This window comes from Orbicella franksi, chromosome 15 (genome assembly GCF_964199315.1).
Source record: "Orbicella franksi chromosome 15, jaOrbFran1.1, whole genome shotgun sequence".
Classification (NCBI taxonomy): Eukaryota; Metazoa; Cnidaria; class Anthozoa; order Scleractinia; family Merulinidae; genus Orbicella; species Orbicella franksi.
In genome coordinates this window covers 1,837,701-1,856,679 of record NC_138159.1, presented here as the reverse complement: position 1 = coordinate 1,856,679, position 18,979 = coordinate 1,837,701, and the positions used below count along the sequence as shown (strand labels likewise).

General features: G+C 37.6%; 1 protein-coding gene and 1 pseudogene across 2 annotated transcripts in view; both read left to right on the top strand.

The window, feature by feature from the left end:
* Window positions 1-12,292: 12,292 nt before the first annotated feature.
* On the top strand, window positions 12,293-15,827 carry LOC145470220 (DELTA-actitoxin-Afr1e-like). The gene is made up of 3 exons (XM_081454050.1): window positions 12,293-12,923; window positions 13,709-13,903; window positions 15,484-15,827. The coding sequence occupies exons 1-3, from the start codon at window positions 12,848-12,850 to the stop codon at window positions 15,813-15,815; spliced, it is 603 nt and encodes a 200-aa protein (XP_081310176.1). The 5' UTR covers window positions 12,293-12,847; the 3' UTR covers window positions 15,816-15,827.
* A 3,076-nt stretch (window positions 15,828-18,903) lies between these two features.
* LOC145469481 (NFX1-type zinc finger-containing protein 1-like) overlaps window positions 18,904-18,979 on the top strand; it is a 13,172-nt pseudogene continuing 13,096 nt past the window's right edge. Inside the window, exon 1 of the transcript XR_014042326.1 lies at window positions 18,904-18,979. This exon is cut by the window's right edge and continues 4,142 nt beyond it. The product of XR_014042326.1 is annotated as an NFX1-type zinc finger-containing protein 1-like (transcript).

The window sequence follows — 18,979 nt, the reverse complement described above, 5'->3', positions numbered from 1 at the left end:
ACTTCATGGTAATAAGGCTCTTCAGCCTGTTATACAACCATGTGCAACAACAAATCTCAATGTATACTTTCTACGTCTTGTGGTTGATCAGAACATCAGCCACATAGCTTTACTATCAACAATGGTTCTTTCTCCATCTCCTTTTTTTTCAGTATTATTTATTGAACTGCAAGAGCAACATTCCTGTTTGAATTATCCATAAATGGTCATCCTTTGAGGAATTTATCTAGCACTATTATGGTCTGAAAATTAACAAAGAATAGTAAATAATGGCAGGAAATAAATTATCTTTCAAAGGCTGACAAAAAGATTATGACATTTTTCTTATGGGGATATTAATGTAACTCTGTACACCTTTAATGTTTGATTTGTTTTTAGTAGAGATAATTCCCACATTACATTTGGAAACCCACTAGTCCTGATGATTCGTTATCAGTTATACATGTATAAATAATTGTCTCTTATATTTGTTCACAGTTATTTGCATGGATGAGAAATTATTGTTATTTACTGATTAATGTTATTGTGATGGAATAAAGTTTTGCTAGTTGCAGTTGCTTCGTAACTAAAGTGGGGAGAGAGGAAAGGGCCTCAAATTTCAGCTATGGTTATCTATGGTTATTTTCCTTTACACATCATTTCCACAAGTAAATTATAAAAAAAAAAATAATAAATTCGGGTGAAGGCTCTAAAGCAAACTAAACTCTTGCCTGACCACAAAAGGTTTGTTCGTGTTTTTTTGGGGGAGACTATAGGGGAGGTCTCAATAATAAAGAGAGGGGAGCTAAAAAAAAAAAGATATTATATATATCTATAACAGCAGAAGCTTCTTAACAGATAGTAAAAGATACATACATAACAATATGTGGAAGAAACAAACCAAACTTCATGTTCAGACCATTTGCTACATCATCCAGGTACATAGCAGAGTATTATAACACGGACCTTTGACTCATTTTGACAATTTAATATCAATACATTTTGGACTGCTAGAATCTGATGTCCTTGATCTTTCAGAGAGAGAAAAACACACTCACCTTCGCATTTCCAATGCCACATTTGCTTAGCAAGAGTGATATTTCTTCGTCTTTTCACCTGGCTCTAAGTTTCCTTTTGAGCTTTTCGTAAAGGAAGACGAACGTTTCTTAAAACCCACTGCCGATTCGAAGTTAATTTTATGATTTCTTGGGGTATGGTCAGCGACAAAGTAACTGTTGTATTAGCTGGTTGATTCTCAGAGTTCTAAACGTTTCTTCCCACCTTCTCCGCTGCTACAACAAAGGACGATGATTACGATCGTGAATGACATCGTTGCAGGCGACGTACTCCTTTGGTTACGTGGAAACTTTAACGATTTCTTCGGATCGATCGGAAAAGGTTACCATTTGTTTTTTCGTAAAGCGCGCCTGTGTCAACTGAGCGAAGGTGCCGCCATCCGGGCCGGAAGTAAAATGGAATGCGTAGAGCTTTGTAATTTTCATTTCTGCTGCGCATTCATTTTTTGTCAGCCAATGAAAAAATTCGAATTTTTGGGTGCGTCCAGAGCTACTCGTCAACGACTTTTTAAGACGAGTAGCACTGGGGACGAGAATGGCAGACGGGAGGGAGAGGTGGGGAGAGGGGCTGTCTGCGCAGCACGTGGATGGGTGGGGGAGGGCAAGGGGTCCCCAAAAACTTCCACCATTATCAAAGAACTAAAGGTTTAGTTATTCAACGAGACACGAAAAACTTCGGCTCATCTTCTTGAGAACATTATAAATGCAGAACGCAAATTCCAACTGACAAATTCCTGGATGACTGCTTGTTTGTTTGATTGTAGGAAACTGTTGAAAGGAATACCATGAAAGTGCCAGCATCAAGTTTTGCGGCGCGTTTTTTTCTTCCCCTAATAGGTTCAGATCTTGGGGAAAAAACATAAATGACCTTTTCAGTGTATACTGGGTTATATGGTATCAGAGACAACAGTATTTACAGGCTAGCTGCAATTCCGTTCACCTCTGTATTCAGTCGCCTCCGTAAACCCACTAGATTGCTAAGAATGTCCATTTTTCTCTATTAATCCGTTAAGCAAAATTAACGGCACGACATGTGCGAACCACGAGTATAGTAGCACCACCCACTAACCCTCATCTCTCTACAACGGCCACTTTAAAAAACATAGCCCCACTACAATTTTGGGCATAGATGGTCCCACACATATAGTCCCATGCATCTCAGGTGCGAACAGATGATCCCATAGTTCTCGGGCCAAGAGGAAGAATTAGAATACACATACTCCTAAAAACTCTATACAGATCCCTTGATAATTCATACTGACGAGAGAATACTTTCCCACTAATTTTCAAAACGCGGAAAAGTTCAGTTCCTCAGGCGTCATGTTAACAGCGCAGTTTCGCCCTGCTTTTAGCGCTATCTCCAGAGGTTACATTGACTGTCCTTTCCCGTTCCAATGCTCTAACGCGTTTCCTTCCGAGTTTGGGTATGAAATTCAACTTGCATCGTCTTACCACAATTTTCTTTAGTCTCTGTGTTCATTAACTTGAGGGTTCCCGGTTGTGCTCCTCCCCCAACCCCGCTTTCCGTATTCCTTGTTTTGGCGCCACTCCCAGAGCTTTAATTTTTTTTCAATACGCTACTCCTAGTAAATTTGATCATCAGTTTAATTTGATTATCTCTTGCCTCTTTTCACGTCTCCTCTTGTCCATTAGCTCGCGAGTTCCCTAGTGTGTTTCAGCCCCTCCACCGCCCCTCCCCCCTCCCCCCGCTTCCACCGCATTACGCACTCTCCATTTTCGTGCTTTTTCCAGAGGATCCATTGTATCGAACTTTCTTTTCGTGCGCGTTTCCCTGCAAATCTGGTCATTAATTCAAAGTGCTTCGCCCTTTTGCATCCTGTGTTGATTATCTGTGCCTGTTTTTATGCATATTCTTATCCAGTAACTGAGATTTTCCCATTGCGCGTTCCTCACTTACATTACACGACCTCTGTTTTGCGCTTTTTCCAGCGCCTCCAATGTATCTCAGTGCGCTCTTGCGATTCGCGGTTTTTCCAGAGATTATTTTGTATCTAACTTTCTGTTGTTCCCACGCACGTTAGGAAATTGCGGCTCGTGTTTTCTACATTTCTCGAGTGTTTTCAAATGTCCGGAGTGTTTTATCACAGTGTAATACACGGCATAGGTTTCTTCATTTGCTTTATGATATAGGCGAAAAACAATAAAACACGCTTTTTCTACGTTTTATACTCTGATAAAACATGGGTTTTTGACCAATCAGAGCGTGCGCAGGGTCCTATCTATATTATAAAGAGTAATTATGAGAGGCTGTATTGTGTAGTAAGTTGAGTTTGATGTTTAGCACGATAATCACCAAATGATTTCTGGTTCAAAATCTGAGCTAATAGGCTCTACAACCAACCACGGGCTAAGAAAACCACCGATTGTTTATGTTCAGCTGGGGGTTGATGGGCTTTAATCATAGTTAATTGAGGGAAATGGTTAGGAAACTCGGCAAAGTTCTTTGCTGTATGTTTTTGTTTGCTATTTTGGGGGTTGACCCTGCACAAACCTTGGCAAAATACAAAAGGTGGTTACGTCTGCTCATGCAACTAACCAGTGGAAACATTGCGATTACGTAATTCATGCATAGTCAATGAGCAAAAAACAAAAGATGTGGAGGGTCAAGGGCCTTCCAACATAAATCTTAGCCTGTTTGTTTGCTTCTTTGATGTTTACCGGCCTTCCTAACCACTTCCCTCTATTAACTATGCTTTAATCGACCCAAGTTTATGTTTTATTTTACCCGTTTCCATACTGCTCATTTTAAATGGTAAAAACAGTTTCAGTGTAGTAATAGAATTTTGCTAAATCTGAGCCACAAAATCATCATTAAAAGCTTTTAACGACAAAAAAGGAAGCGTGAACCAAAAGCTTTCATGGAACAAAAACGTTCGGTTGTAAATGAAAACCGCACAACGACGCTTTACTAAGTTCCATAAGTCAGTTTGATTTTGATTTAGCATTGATAAGTATACTTTTTACTATGCGAGTGTATTTCTTTAAAAGACTTCATATCTTTTGCCAATTGGTTTGATAGATGAAGAGTTGAATTGACAAATAAACGTGTGTGAGGCAAGAAACTGTTTTCATTGTTTTCCTCAAACGCACTTACGCTTCGATACCCTGAGTAATTCAATGAACAAGCTATAGTCAGGGCAGTCCGCTTAACAATTAAATTCCTTTTGCCCCCAACTCCTAGTCTGCAGGAAATTTAAACTCCCACAAAAACGTTTCTACTATACAACGCGGAGATAAATAACAAAACTATCTCAATATGGATGGCTCCGTAGTCAAACTTTTTAGCGTGCATTTTGGTCAGATGATATTATGAATAATACAGTCTACTGATTCGAACTGAAATTGCAGAATTTGTCTTCCATCGCGTCTCGGACAGATCTTGCATGAAGTTCATCCCAATATGTGCGTTTGCCTCTTTGTTTCACCTCAAAATCATTACAGTTTTAGTTACATAGACACTGGTGCTAACCACTGACGTATTTCCCGAACAGGACTATAAACATCAAAAGCCGTCATCTGTCGTTTGGACGCAAATTATGGAAGAATAATTATAACCGACAAACCGATATCTGGATAACAAGGGCAAGAGAACAAGGCTCGTGGAAAGATCTAGACCACTCCGGGATGAGGGGGTTTCTCCCCTTCAGACCTTTAGATAATGTGTATGTTCCTTACGAACGAATACCGTTATCAAGACAACACTAATGCTAGCTCTGTGAAAAACAGGAAATGCTCAATAACCCAACCAAAAACAGTATTAAACGACAACATTGTTACAAATGGTCATATATTTGCAATGAATAGTATCAAATTAAAGAAGAGATACTGCCAACCAGCTTAAAAGTTTTGTCGTAATAAACTACGTGTTGTAACGAAGGAACATTCTGCACTGTAGCTTTCATTTGACTTGTCACAGTCAACGATTTTATCCACAAGTATAAGAATCACTTTCTTAAGCATAATTAACAAACATCACAGGAGATTACTGTTCCATGGTCTTAAGCGGTCGAATTAGTGCTCAGGGACTTTATCCACAGACTCATCAAAACATAACATGTTTTTGAATAGCATGGCAAGCATGTCCACACAGAAATAATGCACAGAAGGTCCGAAGCCGAGGTACTAATTTCCTGTTGTGTAAAGTTTAGCTTTACACGAGTTATATGCTCACGTTTAAAGGTCCCTTAAGGGACTAAAATTTTTAAGTAATATTTACGTAAGTGCCTTATATGGTAACTTTACGCCAGCTTCAAGTGAAATTTGCGGTGGTACGATAGCGTAATTGTCATATTTAAAAACCTTTTACTGCATTTAAGTTATAGTACACTGACCGAAAATTTAACGAGATCTAAACCAAAAATTTAACGAGATCTAAACTAACTTTAATTTTCGTAAATCTCAATTTTCATGCTGATGAAACACAGTTAATCCGCTAATTTAATCATGCTCAGGACCGCTGTAGTGTTAAATTGCCGCTAAGGCTTGCATTTACTCTTTTCCAAGCGGCTGTTCTTTTCTAATTGAATAGGTTTTTTTTAAAGAAAATTGAGGCTGAAATCGGCAGGCTATGATATAAGACGAAAGTGACAGTTGACCCTGAATATCTAGTCCCTTAGTGATAGTGCAATGTTAGATCAAAAATTATAAAAAAATAATAATAATAATAATAAAAAACACTAATACTGCATACAGTAACATACAGTTTGCTTTGTAATAATCATCTTAATTCATTTTTGGTCCACGTCCAATGTTCTCTGATATAAATAAAATACTTCAATTATTATCAAACTTTAGACAATCTCATAAAATGTTTTCGTCCTCAAATCGATCGGTGAAAGAAAAGAGGGGAAAAAGAGAAAGAATTAGTTGTTGCAAAGTATCTGATTTCAAAAAATTTCAAAAGGAAAGAATAACGGAAAATACAATTGAGCAAAGGAAGAACACATTTAATACGTACTTGCGTATTTGGGCTTAAAACAGGAAAGAAATGTTAAACAAACCACGCATTATATCGCGTGTTTGTAATCTAGTTTATCCTTGAACTTTCAAACCCTGGCAAATATATCTAACAACTTCGTTTGATTGTGTATCGAACTAATAATACAAATAACAAAGTCTTAAACATTGAGGTTTCCATTCTTTTGTTTATAGCTTAGTTCCTTGTATGCGAGGAATGATCATCCGGTGAGATACTGACTCAACACGGTAGATCAGAGAGTTAACATGGCACAACTTCAATCGTCACAGCTTAAGTTGCTGAATGTAACGTTTCATTAGTTGTATACAAGTGATGGGAAAAACGTTGTCGGAAGAAAATTATAAATCTTAAACGATACGACTTTATGGAATTATGGGAAGACTGAAGAAGCGTACGCATAATCACGAATATTCAAGGTTGTTTCCGGCCCGCGATATTTCATGATCTCAGTTCTGCTGCCTGATGTGGTGATCCAGAAAAGCATGGGAACTGCCCATGCCTTTCTAAAGGTAGCTAAGTAAGAATACAAAAGAAAATTTGAACGATATGAGCTTCGAAATATCCCATGTAGTCACACAATCTATGTAACGAAAAGATCGATATCCGTCGGGCTTATCACTAACTGTTCATTTAGAGTGAAAAGCAATTAACTCGGGCTTTTATAATCATTACTTCACCCATGCGTACGTATTTACTCGGATATCTTTTAGCAGAGCCTATAGACATTGCGAACAAACCTACAATTTATTTATTGTCATAACCAAGGTAGTAATAAAGCCATGCAGCCCGCATGTCGTCCCTGATCTCGTAAACCGCTTCAAATGCATGTATACGGTCCGTAAAACTTCAAATCACTATTGAGTCCGCAACTGTCCCTGAAAACCACTGTGTCGTATCGTTTATGATTTATATTTTCTTCTTGACAACGTTTTTTTAATTAGGTATCACAGCTGTACCTCCAAAGCAGAAGCTAACATGAAATTTAAACGTCCTTTTCAAATATCAAGGTTTTAAGATTTCGTCCATCCAGCATTGAAAAATGGTATAACGATTTAAAGTGGAGGCGTGTGCCATTGACGTTTGTGGATGTGAATAAACTCACACCTTTGTTGTTTTTGGTTTAGACATTTGTAATTAAGCAAAAGATTTAAAGTTGCTGTAAAGGTAGTCGTTAGTAAGTGCTTGAAGTGCCGGGTCATACTGGAAGTGTTACCTCAACCGAACACAACTTTTCAACCTTTTTCCACTCTACATATCTTCGCAAACCCAAACCCAACATGCTATATTGCAACCATCCCAGACCCTCGAGAAAGAGGAAAAAGGCCGCATAGAATATGTGTCAACGACCTTGGTTAGTCATTGCAGCTTGTTTACAGACTCAAATCTTTGACTTTTGGATGATAAAATAAATTAGGCGATTACTTGTCATTACGTAAATACTGGGTCACAAAGGAAGAGTTAATAAAGTCAAGCTCCACGTCAGTTGCAAGGCTTCGGCTCAACTAGTGCGAGTAAAAAGTTATTTGGAGAAAACTTGTCTAGAAAATTTGCACTGTGTAAAGAAAGAAAGAAACGAATGGAAACAGAGAAACAGAGAACAAATAGACAAAGAAACAAAGAAATGGCCCGGTCCACACTTGTTCATGTTATTCAAGCAATGAAATTTGAAAAAAAGCCACGCTTGTCAGTATTGCTTGTTTGCGCTTTGGCCGCGTTAAACCCTTCGCTATGTCCCCGGGGGTCGGGGCGTCAGGATTTCTATTGACTAATGCATAAGAAAATTGAGGCTGAAATTGGCTGCCTACGATATAAGACGAAAGTGGCAGATCACTCTGAATGAATACCTCAGTCCCTTAGTGAGACTACAGTGTAAGTTCAAGAAATACACCAATATACTACATACAGTAACATACAGTTTCCTTTTTAATAATCATCTTAATTCATATTTGGTCCACATCCAATGTTCTCTGAGTCTAATCAAATACTTCAACAACTATCAACATAGTTGGCAAGATCTTATAAAATGTTTTCTTCCTCAAAATCTATCGGCGAAAAGGGAAAAAAAAAAAAAACGGGAAAAAGAAACAAAAATAGTTGTTGCAAAGTATCTGATCTCAAAAGGATCTGATCTTCAAAAGGAAGGAATAACGAAAAATACAATAGAATAAGGGAACAACACATTTAACACGTATTTGCGTATGTGGGCTTAAAACAGGAAAGAAATGATAAACAACCCACGCACTAAATCGCGTGTTTGCAATCTTGTTTATCCTTGACCTTTCAAACCCTTGCAAATATATCTAACAACCTCGTTTGATTGTGTAACGAACTAATAATGCAAATAACAAAGTCTTAAACATTGAGGTTTCCGTTCTTTTGTTTATAGCTTAGTTCCTTGTATGCGAGGAATGATCATCCGGTGAGATACTGACTTAACACGGTAGATCTGAGAGTTAACGTGGAACAACTTCAATCGTCACTGCTCAAGTTCCTCAATGTAATATTTTATTAGTTTATAATTTAAGACAAATCCACCTTGTCGGTATAACTCGCACCTCAAAACAGAAAACAACACGAAATTTGAACATCCTTGAAAAATATCATAGTTATAAGATTTCGTCCATCCAGCATTGAAAACAAAAGTATAACGATTGAAAGTGGAGGGTGCGCCAATGACGTTTGTGGATGTGAATATACTTGCACCTTTGTTGTTTTTGGTTTAAACATTTATGATTAAGCAATGGATTTTAAATTGTTGTAAAGGTCGTCATTAGTAAGTACTTGAAGTGCCGGGTCATACAGGAAGTGTTAACTCAACCGAACACAAATTTTCAACCTTTTTCTACCACATATATCTTCACAAAATCCAACCGGAACATGCTATGTTTAAAGTCATGTATACTAGACCCTCGAAAAAGAGGATAAAGGCCGCAGAGAATGAGTCTACGACTCTAGTTAGTCACTGCAGCTTGGTTACAGACTCTCCGGATTTTGATATTTAGATGACTAACTAAATTATGATACATATGCGTAAATGCTGAGTTACAAAGGAAAAGTTAATTAATTCAAGTTTCATGTTAGTTGATAGGCTTGGGCTGAAGGTTAGTGCCAGGGAAAAGTTAATTACTTGGAGAAAATTGTCAATAAAATTTGTACTGTGTAAAGAAAGACAGGAGCAAATGGAAAAAAAGCAGAGAAAGAAAACAAATAAACCAATAAACAAAGAAAGGGGCGGAGCAGACCACACTTATTCATGGAACTGGAAGTTAAGCAATCAAATTTTGAACTGAAAGTTACGCTCTTAATATTGCTTCTGCGCGGTTTGAATAACACAGTACACTTAAACCACCTAATTGCCTCAAGTGTTTTATTTACTTTGAACTTTAAATGCATCTGACAATATATTTAACGATGTCGTTTCACCGTTTAACAAACTTATTATGAATAACTAGATCGAGATGTTACAAAAAAATAGATTTCCGTTGTATGTTTGAGTAATATTTTCTTGTGTGCAAGCCTGATGACCGCTTAGTGGTGGAGTAATAATACATTTATAATGCATTTAGGGTGAATTTGGACAAACAAGTTGCAACAGCTCAACAATCTAAAGATTGATTATTAATCTAGTATGAAGATTACGCAATCGGTTAAGAGCAATTCACTTATGACCAAAGGAAAATATCACGTGATCATACGCCCTTAAAAACGGAGAACTGTTCGGGCAAGATTCCTTCCGAAAGGGGTGCCTCTCTGATTCTTGTACTCGCAGTAAAGAAAAGGCAGCGAATTTTAAATAGAACGTTAGTATTTGAAATTATTTCAAAGAAAACATTAATGAACCAGAACAGAGGGTGGTAAAACAGGAACTTGGCAAAATAAAATTTCTTTGTTGGAAATAATAATTCTATTCACCAAAAATCTGGCGCGCTGTCCTTGCTCATGTTAGTCTACCAGGAAGGCGTCAATAAGACCTTGCTTTTGCTCTTATATACAGGGCTGTTTATATCTTATCATCCATGTTTCTCTAATTGACATTGGCCGCTTGTTTTGAGCCAGATTTCTTGACGTAGCCGCAGAGTGAAGGGCTTCAGGAAACCATTAATTTTAAAAGGTAACTTTCCGCAGTGTTCGGATGCCACGAAAACAATAAATTGAAGAACTTTAAAAGCATTGCGCACGCCATAATATCAATTAAAACATTTTTTCCCGTCTTGCCCATTTTGAATGGATTTGTTTTTCCAAACTTTTTCCTATTAATTAAAAGATTTAATGAGTTGTTTTCCCAAAATTTCCCTATAAATAGAGATCGCCTTCTTGGGTTTTTTGTAGTTTTACGAAGCTGCTCGCCGCGACGACACTGGTAAACGCTGACTGAACAGCCACTTTTAAGACACTTGGTAAGTGATGCTGATTTTTTAGGTTAAGAATAAGTAGGTACCAACCTGTACAGATATATTTTACATAGAGGCTTATAAGGTTATGCAGAAATGGTTACAACGAGGAAAATAGCAACTCAGTTTTCTGTATTTTATCTTTTAATTGTCGCCTAACAGTGTTTGTTACCAAGGTTAACCGAGATCTTTTTTGAAGCAACTTTCGAGAAGTCTGTTGAACTTCTTGTCACTTGAATTGAATGTTCTGTTTCTTTATCGTTTCCTAGGTTGAAAATGGACCACCTCAGTTTCGTCTTCTCGTTGTTGTTAATCGTTTCGCTTACTACTACTACCACTACCTATGGATCTGCGATCAAGGCAAAGAATCCAAATGGAGAGGTAAAAAGAATTGACTCATGTTAGCCCTTCTGCTCAAACGTTTTGTTCGCAAAATTAAATGGTGTCTATCTTGGAATCGTAGAATTTGTGGTCCTTTTTACACCATGATTGAACGTCGAGTCGAAGGCATCAGCATGAAAAATGTCAAAGCAGATGAAAAGCTTCAACAAATCAAAGCGTTAGCCAGAATGTGGCAATCCATGCTGGAACTGGCGCTTACGTAAACACTTATGGAAGAAAAATCAAGCGACCACAATTTCATTGAAATACACAAAGTTTACATGTGAAAGGATTGGATTTATATTCTTAACACCTTAACAAGGGTGAACTGAAAACGTATGTGCTAGGCATAAGTTAGAAAAAGCATAGGAAAAAGGTATAAATTTAAAGCCAAAACTTCTTTCCCACATCATGTCGGCCTATAATGTCCGTAGCTAGTAAGATTTTAACCAATTTTTTTAACCAATAGCTACTAACGCTGAGGATATTTTTTCTTCGCCCAGGAACTAGAAGAACTGCGATCAGATCCGGACTCAAGCTCGTACCCTGAAATGGCTCCCAATGACGAGGTAACAACTTTTCGTAGCTACTTGATGCTGTTCATATTAAGAGAATAAATTAAACATACAGTTCAGGAATATTAAATCCGAGAGAGTAAAAAGGTAAATTCAGGTTATTAATTATGATAACTGATCCTAATGATGATGGCAATAGTTTCAATTACAGTAATTAATAACTGGCTAATAAAAATTATTACAATAATAATGACGATGATAGTGTTGATGTTACTGAGGTTTTTGTGCGTTGTAAACTGATTCACTGGGGCTTTTCCAACTACGTGTTGTTATGATAACACGAGAATTAGAACAAACTGTGGCCAGAGAGGATTAATTTATTGCAGGAGCCCATGTGTAAACTTTCCTAAATGAAAATGTGTCTAGAGATAGGTTGAAGTATTGCTGATTGTTATTCTAACATTTTAGCATCTTTTTATTTTCAAAGGAAATTGACACATTGCTATCAGACGCTGGTTTGGATCACTATCCTGAAATGGTTCCCAATCGTCAGGTAACAAGAAAATATTGTATTTATGTTTTTGATACATTTATTATTAATATCATTATAATTATTATTATCATTATCATTATCATTATCATTATTATTATTATTATTATTATTATTTTATTTTATTATTTGCTGTGGGTATAATTTTCTACTTTTCCACTTGATCAACTCAAAAAATACAGTAGTTTTATAGCGTAACCACGAACCACGAGTCACATACTATTTGATTTAAAATTTTATCCGGATCACCGCTGGGTAAAAAAGACGCTTTCTTTGAAAGAATGAAAGGTGTAAATATTTATTAACCGAAGTAAACTTAGTTTCCTGTTTCTGGTGTCCCAGTAAGGCGAACAATCTTTAATTCTTTCATTTTTTTTTTGAAAAAAATTCACAGTCTTTGGTACTTGAATATAGTAAGTGATAGAATGTTGAAAGTATGTTGGATCTTTAGCTACAAAATAGATAGAGCATCGAGCGATATTCGGCCATGGTATTGATGCTGGACTTCTGGAGGCGCGATCGTCTCTGGATCGAGCGGTCTGGGTTCGAGCCCTGGCCGGGGACATTGTGTTGTGTTCTTGGGAAAGACACTCTACTCTCAGTGCCTCTGTCCACTCAGGTGTACAAATGGGTACCGGCGAATTTAATGCTGGGGTTACCCTGCGATGGACTAGCATCCCATCCAGGGGGGAGAGTAGAAATATTCCTAGTCGCTTCCTGTTAGAGAAACCGGGGTAAGCTTTGCCCTGATGGGCCACTTGGCTTGTATGCAGACTTAAACTTACCTTTTTTCATTGATGCTGCATTTAATTAAGGTAATTCTTATAATATAATTCCGGCAGACTAGAGAAGGGATAAGAAAGATGATACCAGCTGAATGGGTTGAGTATTCTCTATTTTTTTCTACATAGGAACTTGAGGCCATTTTGGAACAATCTAATCAATCAAACTCAGACATGGAAAGTGACGCGGAAGCTAAATTGCAGGCGCAGAAGGGTTTGAGAGACCAAGAGAGCGAAATGTCGAAGCGAGGTAAGCTATCTTTTAATTTGTAATTGTAATTAGTGGACAGACACATGAAATGGATTGTGTATATAGTTATAGACCAGGATGAGACTCAAGACCGAACAACAGTTGTTAAAGCATTTGATAAAAAGTTGATCGAGATAGTGTTATAAGGATGTTTGATTCGTGACAAATTTAACTGAAATATAGCTTGCGAAAAGGCTCCCGGCGAGGACGGAAAAAAAATTGGCGAGCAAAGCGAGCGCGAAACTGAAGAATTCGGAGAGCCAAGCGATCGGGACGGGACGAGGTGCTCGCCGGGAGCCTGTTATATGTGGCAGGCTAGGTGAGGATAACATTTTACCAGTGACCCATTCTATAAACAACTGCTGTTACTTTATCGGTCTGAGAAAAATTCAAAGCCTTTATACAATACTGTACAAAAAAAGATTAAAAACTATTCCAGAAGTTGCAACTTTAGCTAGGGTAGCCCTGCAAAGATAACATGACAGTACTGCAACAGTTTGCCACCACTCGTGAATTACGAGGTAATAGTTTAGGAAGTAGTCTAGCACTGAACATTTTGTCATCAGCGAGTGACTTGTCCAATTCTGGCCCTCTCTCTGCCTCTTCCAAGACCTTAGCGTTGCGTGACACACAGAGAGAGCCAGAACTGGACCTAACGAGTACCAAGTGAAGGTCTGTTAATTGGTGGATTCTTTAAACCCATACAACTAATAACTGCTATGTAGTAAGGTTTTAATACGATTTCGGTTGTTACAAACTTTAGAGACTGTTTTTTTTTATTTTAGTTGATCCAGGAACTGTTATTGCTGGTGCTACTCTAGCATATGGAGTGCTGAAAGACGTGCTAGGGGCCCTCGGTAACGTGGACCGCAAAATCAGTATTGGCATTGACAACGAAAGCGGATTTTTATGGAGGCGACCCAGAGTCTACTTCTACTCTGGCAGTGCGGATGAAAACTTGCCTTATTATGTTATACATGGTAAAAGTGAATTTAGCATTTGTAGAGGCTCTTTAGTATAGTAGCAATCACTGACACTTGATAACACAATATGCCCAACATGACTGTTTTTCCTTAGTTAGGCTTTTTGATAAGTTTCTTGCCAAAAATTTCCTTCACTTTTACCTTTACACGCCAAATAAATGCTTGTTTTGTTGTATGATTTCCTAAGTAATATTCCTATTTTTCAGAGATGGAGGGTGCTTACCATTTGTCAGAATAAACCGGTTGGGATGACCGTTAAATAATGGTAAGGGTTTTTGCAACATCAGCAAACCAACCGAACGAGATGGCGCTTACCATTTGCAATTCGATTTCTCGAAATTGTTTTCGGCTGATGAGAGCCTGGAAACTGGAAAATTTAGCAAATGGTAAGGAAATTTCCACCGTTCCGTTTCGAACGGAAAAAGAGGAATACCTCTGGAGGTAGTCCACAATTTCCGAACGGATTTTCCGGAAAATTACTGTTCCATTTGACTTTCAACCGAAATTTCCGGATTTTTTTGCTAAATGGTAAGCACCCGGAGTCTCTTGAAAAGAACCGGGATTTTTTGTTATTACTAAGAACGAAATAAAACCGTTGCCAATAAAGCTCAGACGAAAACCAAGCCACTCAGTACAGAGGGCAGTTTTGCGTTGAGAGTTCTTAATATGTCCTATTTAAGCATTTATTAAACATTTCAGAAAACACGACGAAACGTTGGAGTTTATAAAAAACGTGTCGGATTTTTAGTATTCACAGTATGTTAGCAACTTTGTATTCAATTCTAGTAACAAAGTTGTAAACTTCCCTGAACTGACGATGTGCTTAAGTATCTGAAACGTGTTTTTGAAATGTTTACGAAATTTCAAACGTATGTGTACGCATTTGATTATTGGAACATCAATGTTTATGTGTCTACGTACGGACAAGGAAAACAAGCATAAATATAATCCTTAAGTGGCTTCCAAAAGCCGCACCGATATCTCTATGGGGTTATGATTCTTTGAAGTTCAGTGTTTTCCGCAAGGGTCTGTTTGTGGTAAGAAGCGTAATTATTATCATTGTAGTCATAAAAATTACAATTTCCTCGATTGTGATTGGTTTAAAAAACTCCTATATTTACTAATTCACTTACCAAGTTGTTATCGGACAGTTCAGTTAGCCATTCACAATCAAAGTTGTAGTTTAAATCAACCAATCACATTCAAAGTTGTAGTTGCGTGCGTGCGTGCGTGCGCGCGCTTGCTTTTAATTGTGTTTTTGGCGCCTAATTGCCGGTAGGAGGCGCGGTGGCCTTAGAATGTCTACATCTCCTTTGTAGGTATTTTAATGCAAATTTTCCCTTTCTTTAATAACTTGGCTATTCTTCTTTTCTCGGAAATTGTAATTTCTACGATTAATTGGCAATAAGACTTCGTGTCGTCCAATTCGGTCTGTAATCATACTCGTGCTAAACAAATCGGACTCCCGCTGCGCGGTCGTCCGATTTTGTTATCACTCTTATGATAACAGACCGAATTGGACTCCACTTAGTCCTATTACCATTACTTATTGTTTTCATCTGTTTCTTTTTCCACAGGGAAAGCGGTAGTATGGGGAGCTCGCAAGACTGGTGGATTCAAGGGATCCGTTGGAGTCCTGACCTACTACGTTCCAAACATCCACAGAACGCTTGCTGTGATGTGGTCTGTTCCTTATGATTATTTCTGGTACGAGAATTGGTGGAACGTGAAGCTTTACAGAGGAGATGTAAGGGCCAGCCGTAGTATGTGGAGCGATCTGTACTATGACGCAAACCCCTTCAAGGCAAATGGTTGGCATGAAAGAGACCTCGGTACTAGTTGTAAATTTCGCGGCTCTATGACCAGCCATGGTCAAGCTACTTTGGAGATTCATGTTTCTAGAAAATGAGCGGCTGGTATCATGTGTGCAAACTGAGCATGCTCGCCCGCCCATAACTGGTTTTTGGAACTTGTTACAGGCTGTATTGCCCAGTAAGTTTAGTGAGAAATTGATGCTTAGCACGATAATCATTTACTAAATGAATAATTTAATTTCTAGTCCAGAATCTGTGAGGTGCAGTAGTATACACAAATGTGCGAATAGGTGGTAAATGAGTGTTATCACTAATTGAGCTTAATTAATTGCACTTTTTTTTTTATTGTTTTTTTACTATTTCGTCAACACTTACGCTTCATTACATTAAAAGTCACTTGCATTGCAAAGATATTTGCTAAGATAAAATACTACAGCTACGATAGTGGTATTCTTTACTTTTTGTCCACGGCTGATTTACTTTAAATATAATCAGAAACCTTGTACCTATTTCTTATATGTAAAAGTAGCTTTTTTAAAATTTACAATAAATTGCAATGTATTACATGTACTTTACATTACATTACGCTACAGTGCATTATATAACCGACCTTAAGTTAAATTTTTTCTTTTTCTTTCTTTTTTTTTTTCGCTATGGCTCCCTACACTAAGCATTATTTACATTACATTGAATACTCATCATACACTATTTAATCGTTTTCTTTTTCTTTAACAATTTTGAGGCTTCGGGCAGGCTTAACAGGTTTCTTTTTTTGACAATTTGAATGTAAAACGTTGTTAGGATGCTCCCAAGTAAGGAAAAACTGCTTGATGAATGGCGGTTTCCAACATGGTCATCATGGCGTTATGGATAGTTTTATGTTTTCAACAGTTTTAAATCAAAGACATTCAGACACAAACAGGTTAACAAAACCACCGATTGTTTATGTTCAACAAGGGGTAAATAGGAATGTATCCACAAAAGTTTTATGCTTTATTTTACCCGTTATAATACTGACCATTGTAAATGTAAAACCAAAGACGTTTTACACTGACTTTCAGCATGAGATGGCTGTTTTAGTGTAGTCATAACATTTTGCCAAATACTAGCCTCCACGTCCTCATAAAAAGCTATTACGAAAAAGAAGTCGGTTAGCGAAAAGCTCTCATGGAACAACAACGCTAAGTTGTAAATGAATATCGCACAACGACGTACTACTGAATTTAACTGTTTGATTTAGTTTTCATGAGTGTACTTTTATTATTCGCGATTTCATATATTTTGCCTTAAAGTTTGGGTTTGTTAGATGAAGAGTTGAATTGACAAATAAACGTGTGAGAGAAAAGAAACTGTTTTCATTGTTTTTTCTCAAGCGAACTTACACCTGAGTAGTTCAATGAGCTAGCCAGGGGAGTCCTTTTAAAACGCCGATGGTTCCCTCCTTTGGTCTCCATCTCCTAGTCTGCAGGAAATTTAAAACTCCCACAAAACGGTTTCTACAACACGGAGATAAATAACAAACTATCACGAGTAGAATGGCTTGGTAGTCAGGATTTAACCGAAAACATTCTTTGAACTAAGTGCAGACTTATTCATATGCACAGGCTATAAAGTTCATGAGTACACGCCTTTCAAGTCTCCCTTGGCCGATGATAATTATGAGTGACATTCAATTGTTGATAGATGTTAAATTTCAGCCACGTACCCCGGGTTTCTTTCAACCCTTAAGGTTTTGCTTTGAACTTTCCATCGATAGGCTTATTACCACTTTGAACTCAGGGTTTCTTAAATTGTTTTAGTCTGATGTCATATTGCAGCGACTTAAAATATGCCGAGACACTAAAGGCAAAATATTTTCCTCATGAAGGATTGTTCACTTGGAGCTGTTACCGTTTCTTGTTTTAAAGCAGAGCGCTTTATTTTCTCAGGCCATAGAATTCCAGTGAAGAATAGACTACACAATGCTTTCCACATTACATTGGACTTACCACTGATTAAACTTATTTGGGAAAAAACGCTGTTTTTAGCCCTCCTACAAGCACAACTAGTTTAAAATGGTTGCTAAGGAAGCTTCCCTTTACATGTTATGAATTGCGCCATACTGAAATAGTTTTCATCCCAAACAAATGAGAAAAAAAAAAAAAAAAAAACACAATATTGGGGAAAACGGTTGAACATTATTATTTTTTTCATTTTTTTTATTTTATTTTTTTTTTTGTTTTTTTTTTTGTTGAACATTATTAAGGCTCTTTTGAATCTCATATTCCACATGAAAAGAAAGAAACGAAATTATAAGCAGTCAAGTAAATTTCGGCGACGACGATTTTCGATCAACGAACTGAGTGGGAATGGGTCAGATCAGGGAAATCAGGTGCTTGTAAAATGGTCTTAAACTTCTCCAAACCAAAGTCTTTCCTTGGAGACTCAAGGAAATCATGTGCTGTTTCAACGCATTGGTCGATGCAAGCCGGATTTTTCCGGATTTGCACTTTGTAATCCAACTAACATTTCAAGAGCGTTTTCGCAGACTAGTAACTCAAAGGCTAGTCAATCTCTCAGATCTGTGAGGCAGTTCATGGTCTTACTCCGAGGAAAAGCCTCGTCACCTTGCTCCAGTACACACGAAAGCTTCTTTAAAATGCTTCTCTCTGTGAGAGTCAACCCGTAACTTTCATTTCAACTGTGAAATTTAAAATGAAGTACATGGATAGTCATGCAATGACAGTAGTACCAGAGGAAATAACTGCTCTTTAGGACCGTTAGCTTTCACCTCGCTGGTCGCACTTCAGAGCCTTCACCAGTAACATTCTATTGAGGCCTTACACTTGCTACTGATGTAGAAAGAGAACCCAGTATTTTTTATCTGATTAGTTTCCTTAAAGTCTCTACCTATTCAAAGGTACATCAGAAAATGTACTTTTTTATGGCCGCTTCAGAAGTGTTCCGCTTGCTGATTGCGTTACATGGGGGTCACGCGAATGAATTCAGCTTCTCTGATTGGCTCGTCACAGCAACCAGTCACAAAGAAGTTGTTTTTCTCAGAATCCTTTTAGAAGCTTCCGGGAAAGCTGGTGAAACAAGCAGAAATCAAAAGCGTGATGTTGATGCGTTTTACCTCATCCCATTTTGTGAACGTTTAAAGAAGTATCCTAAACGAACTCCAGGTTAGATCAAGGTAGGAAAAAGCTTATAATTTCATTTGTAGGAAGGTTTGGTTCAGTTGTTTGTAGACTTTGAACGCAAGAAAGCTGATGCTTAG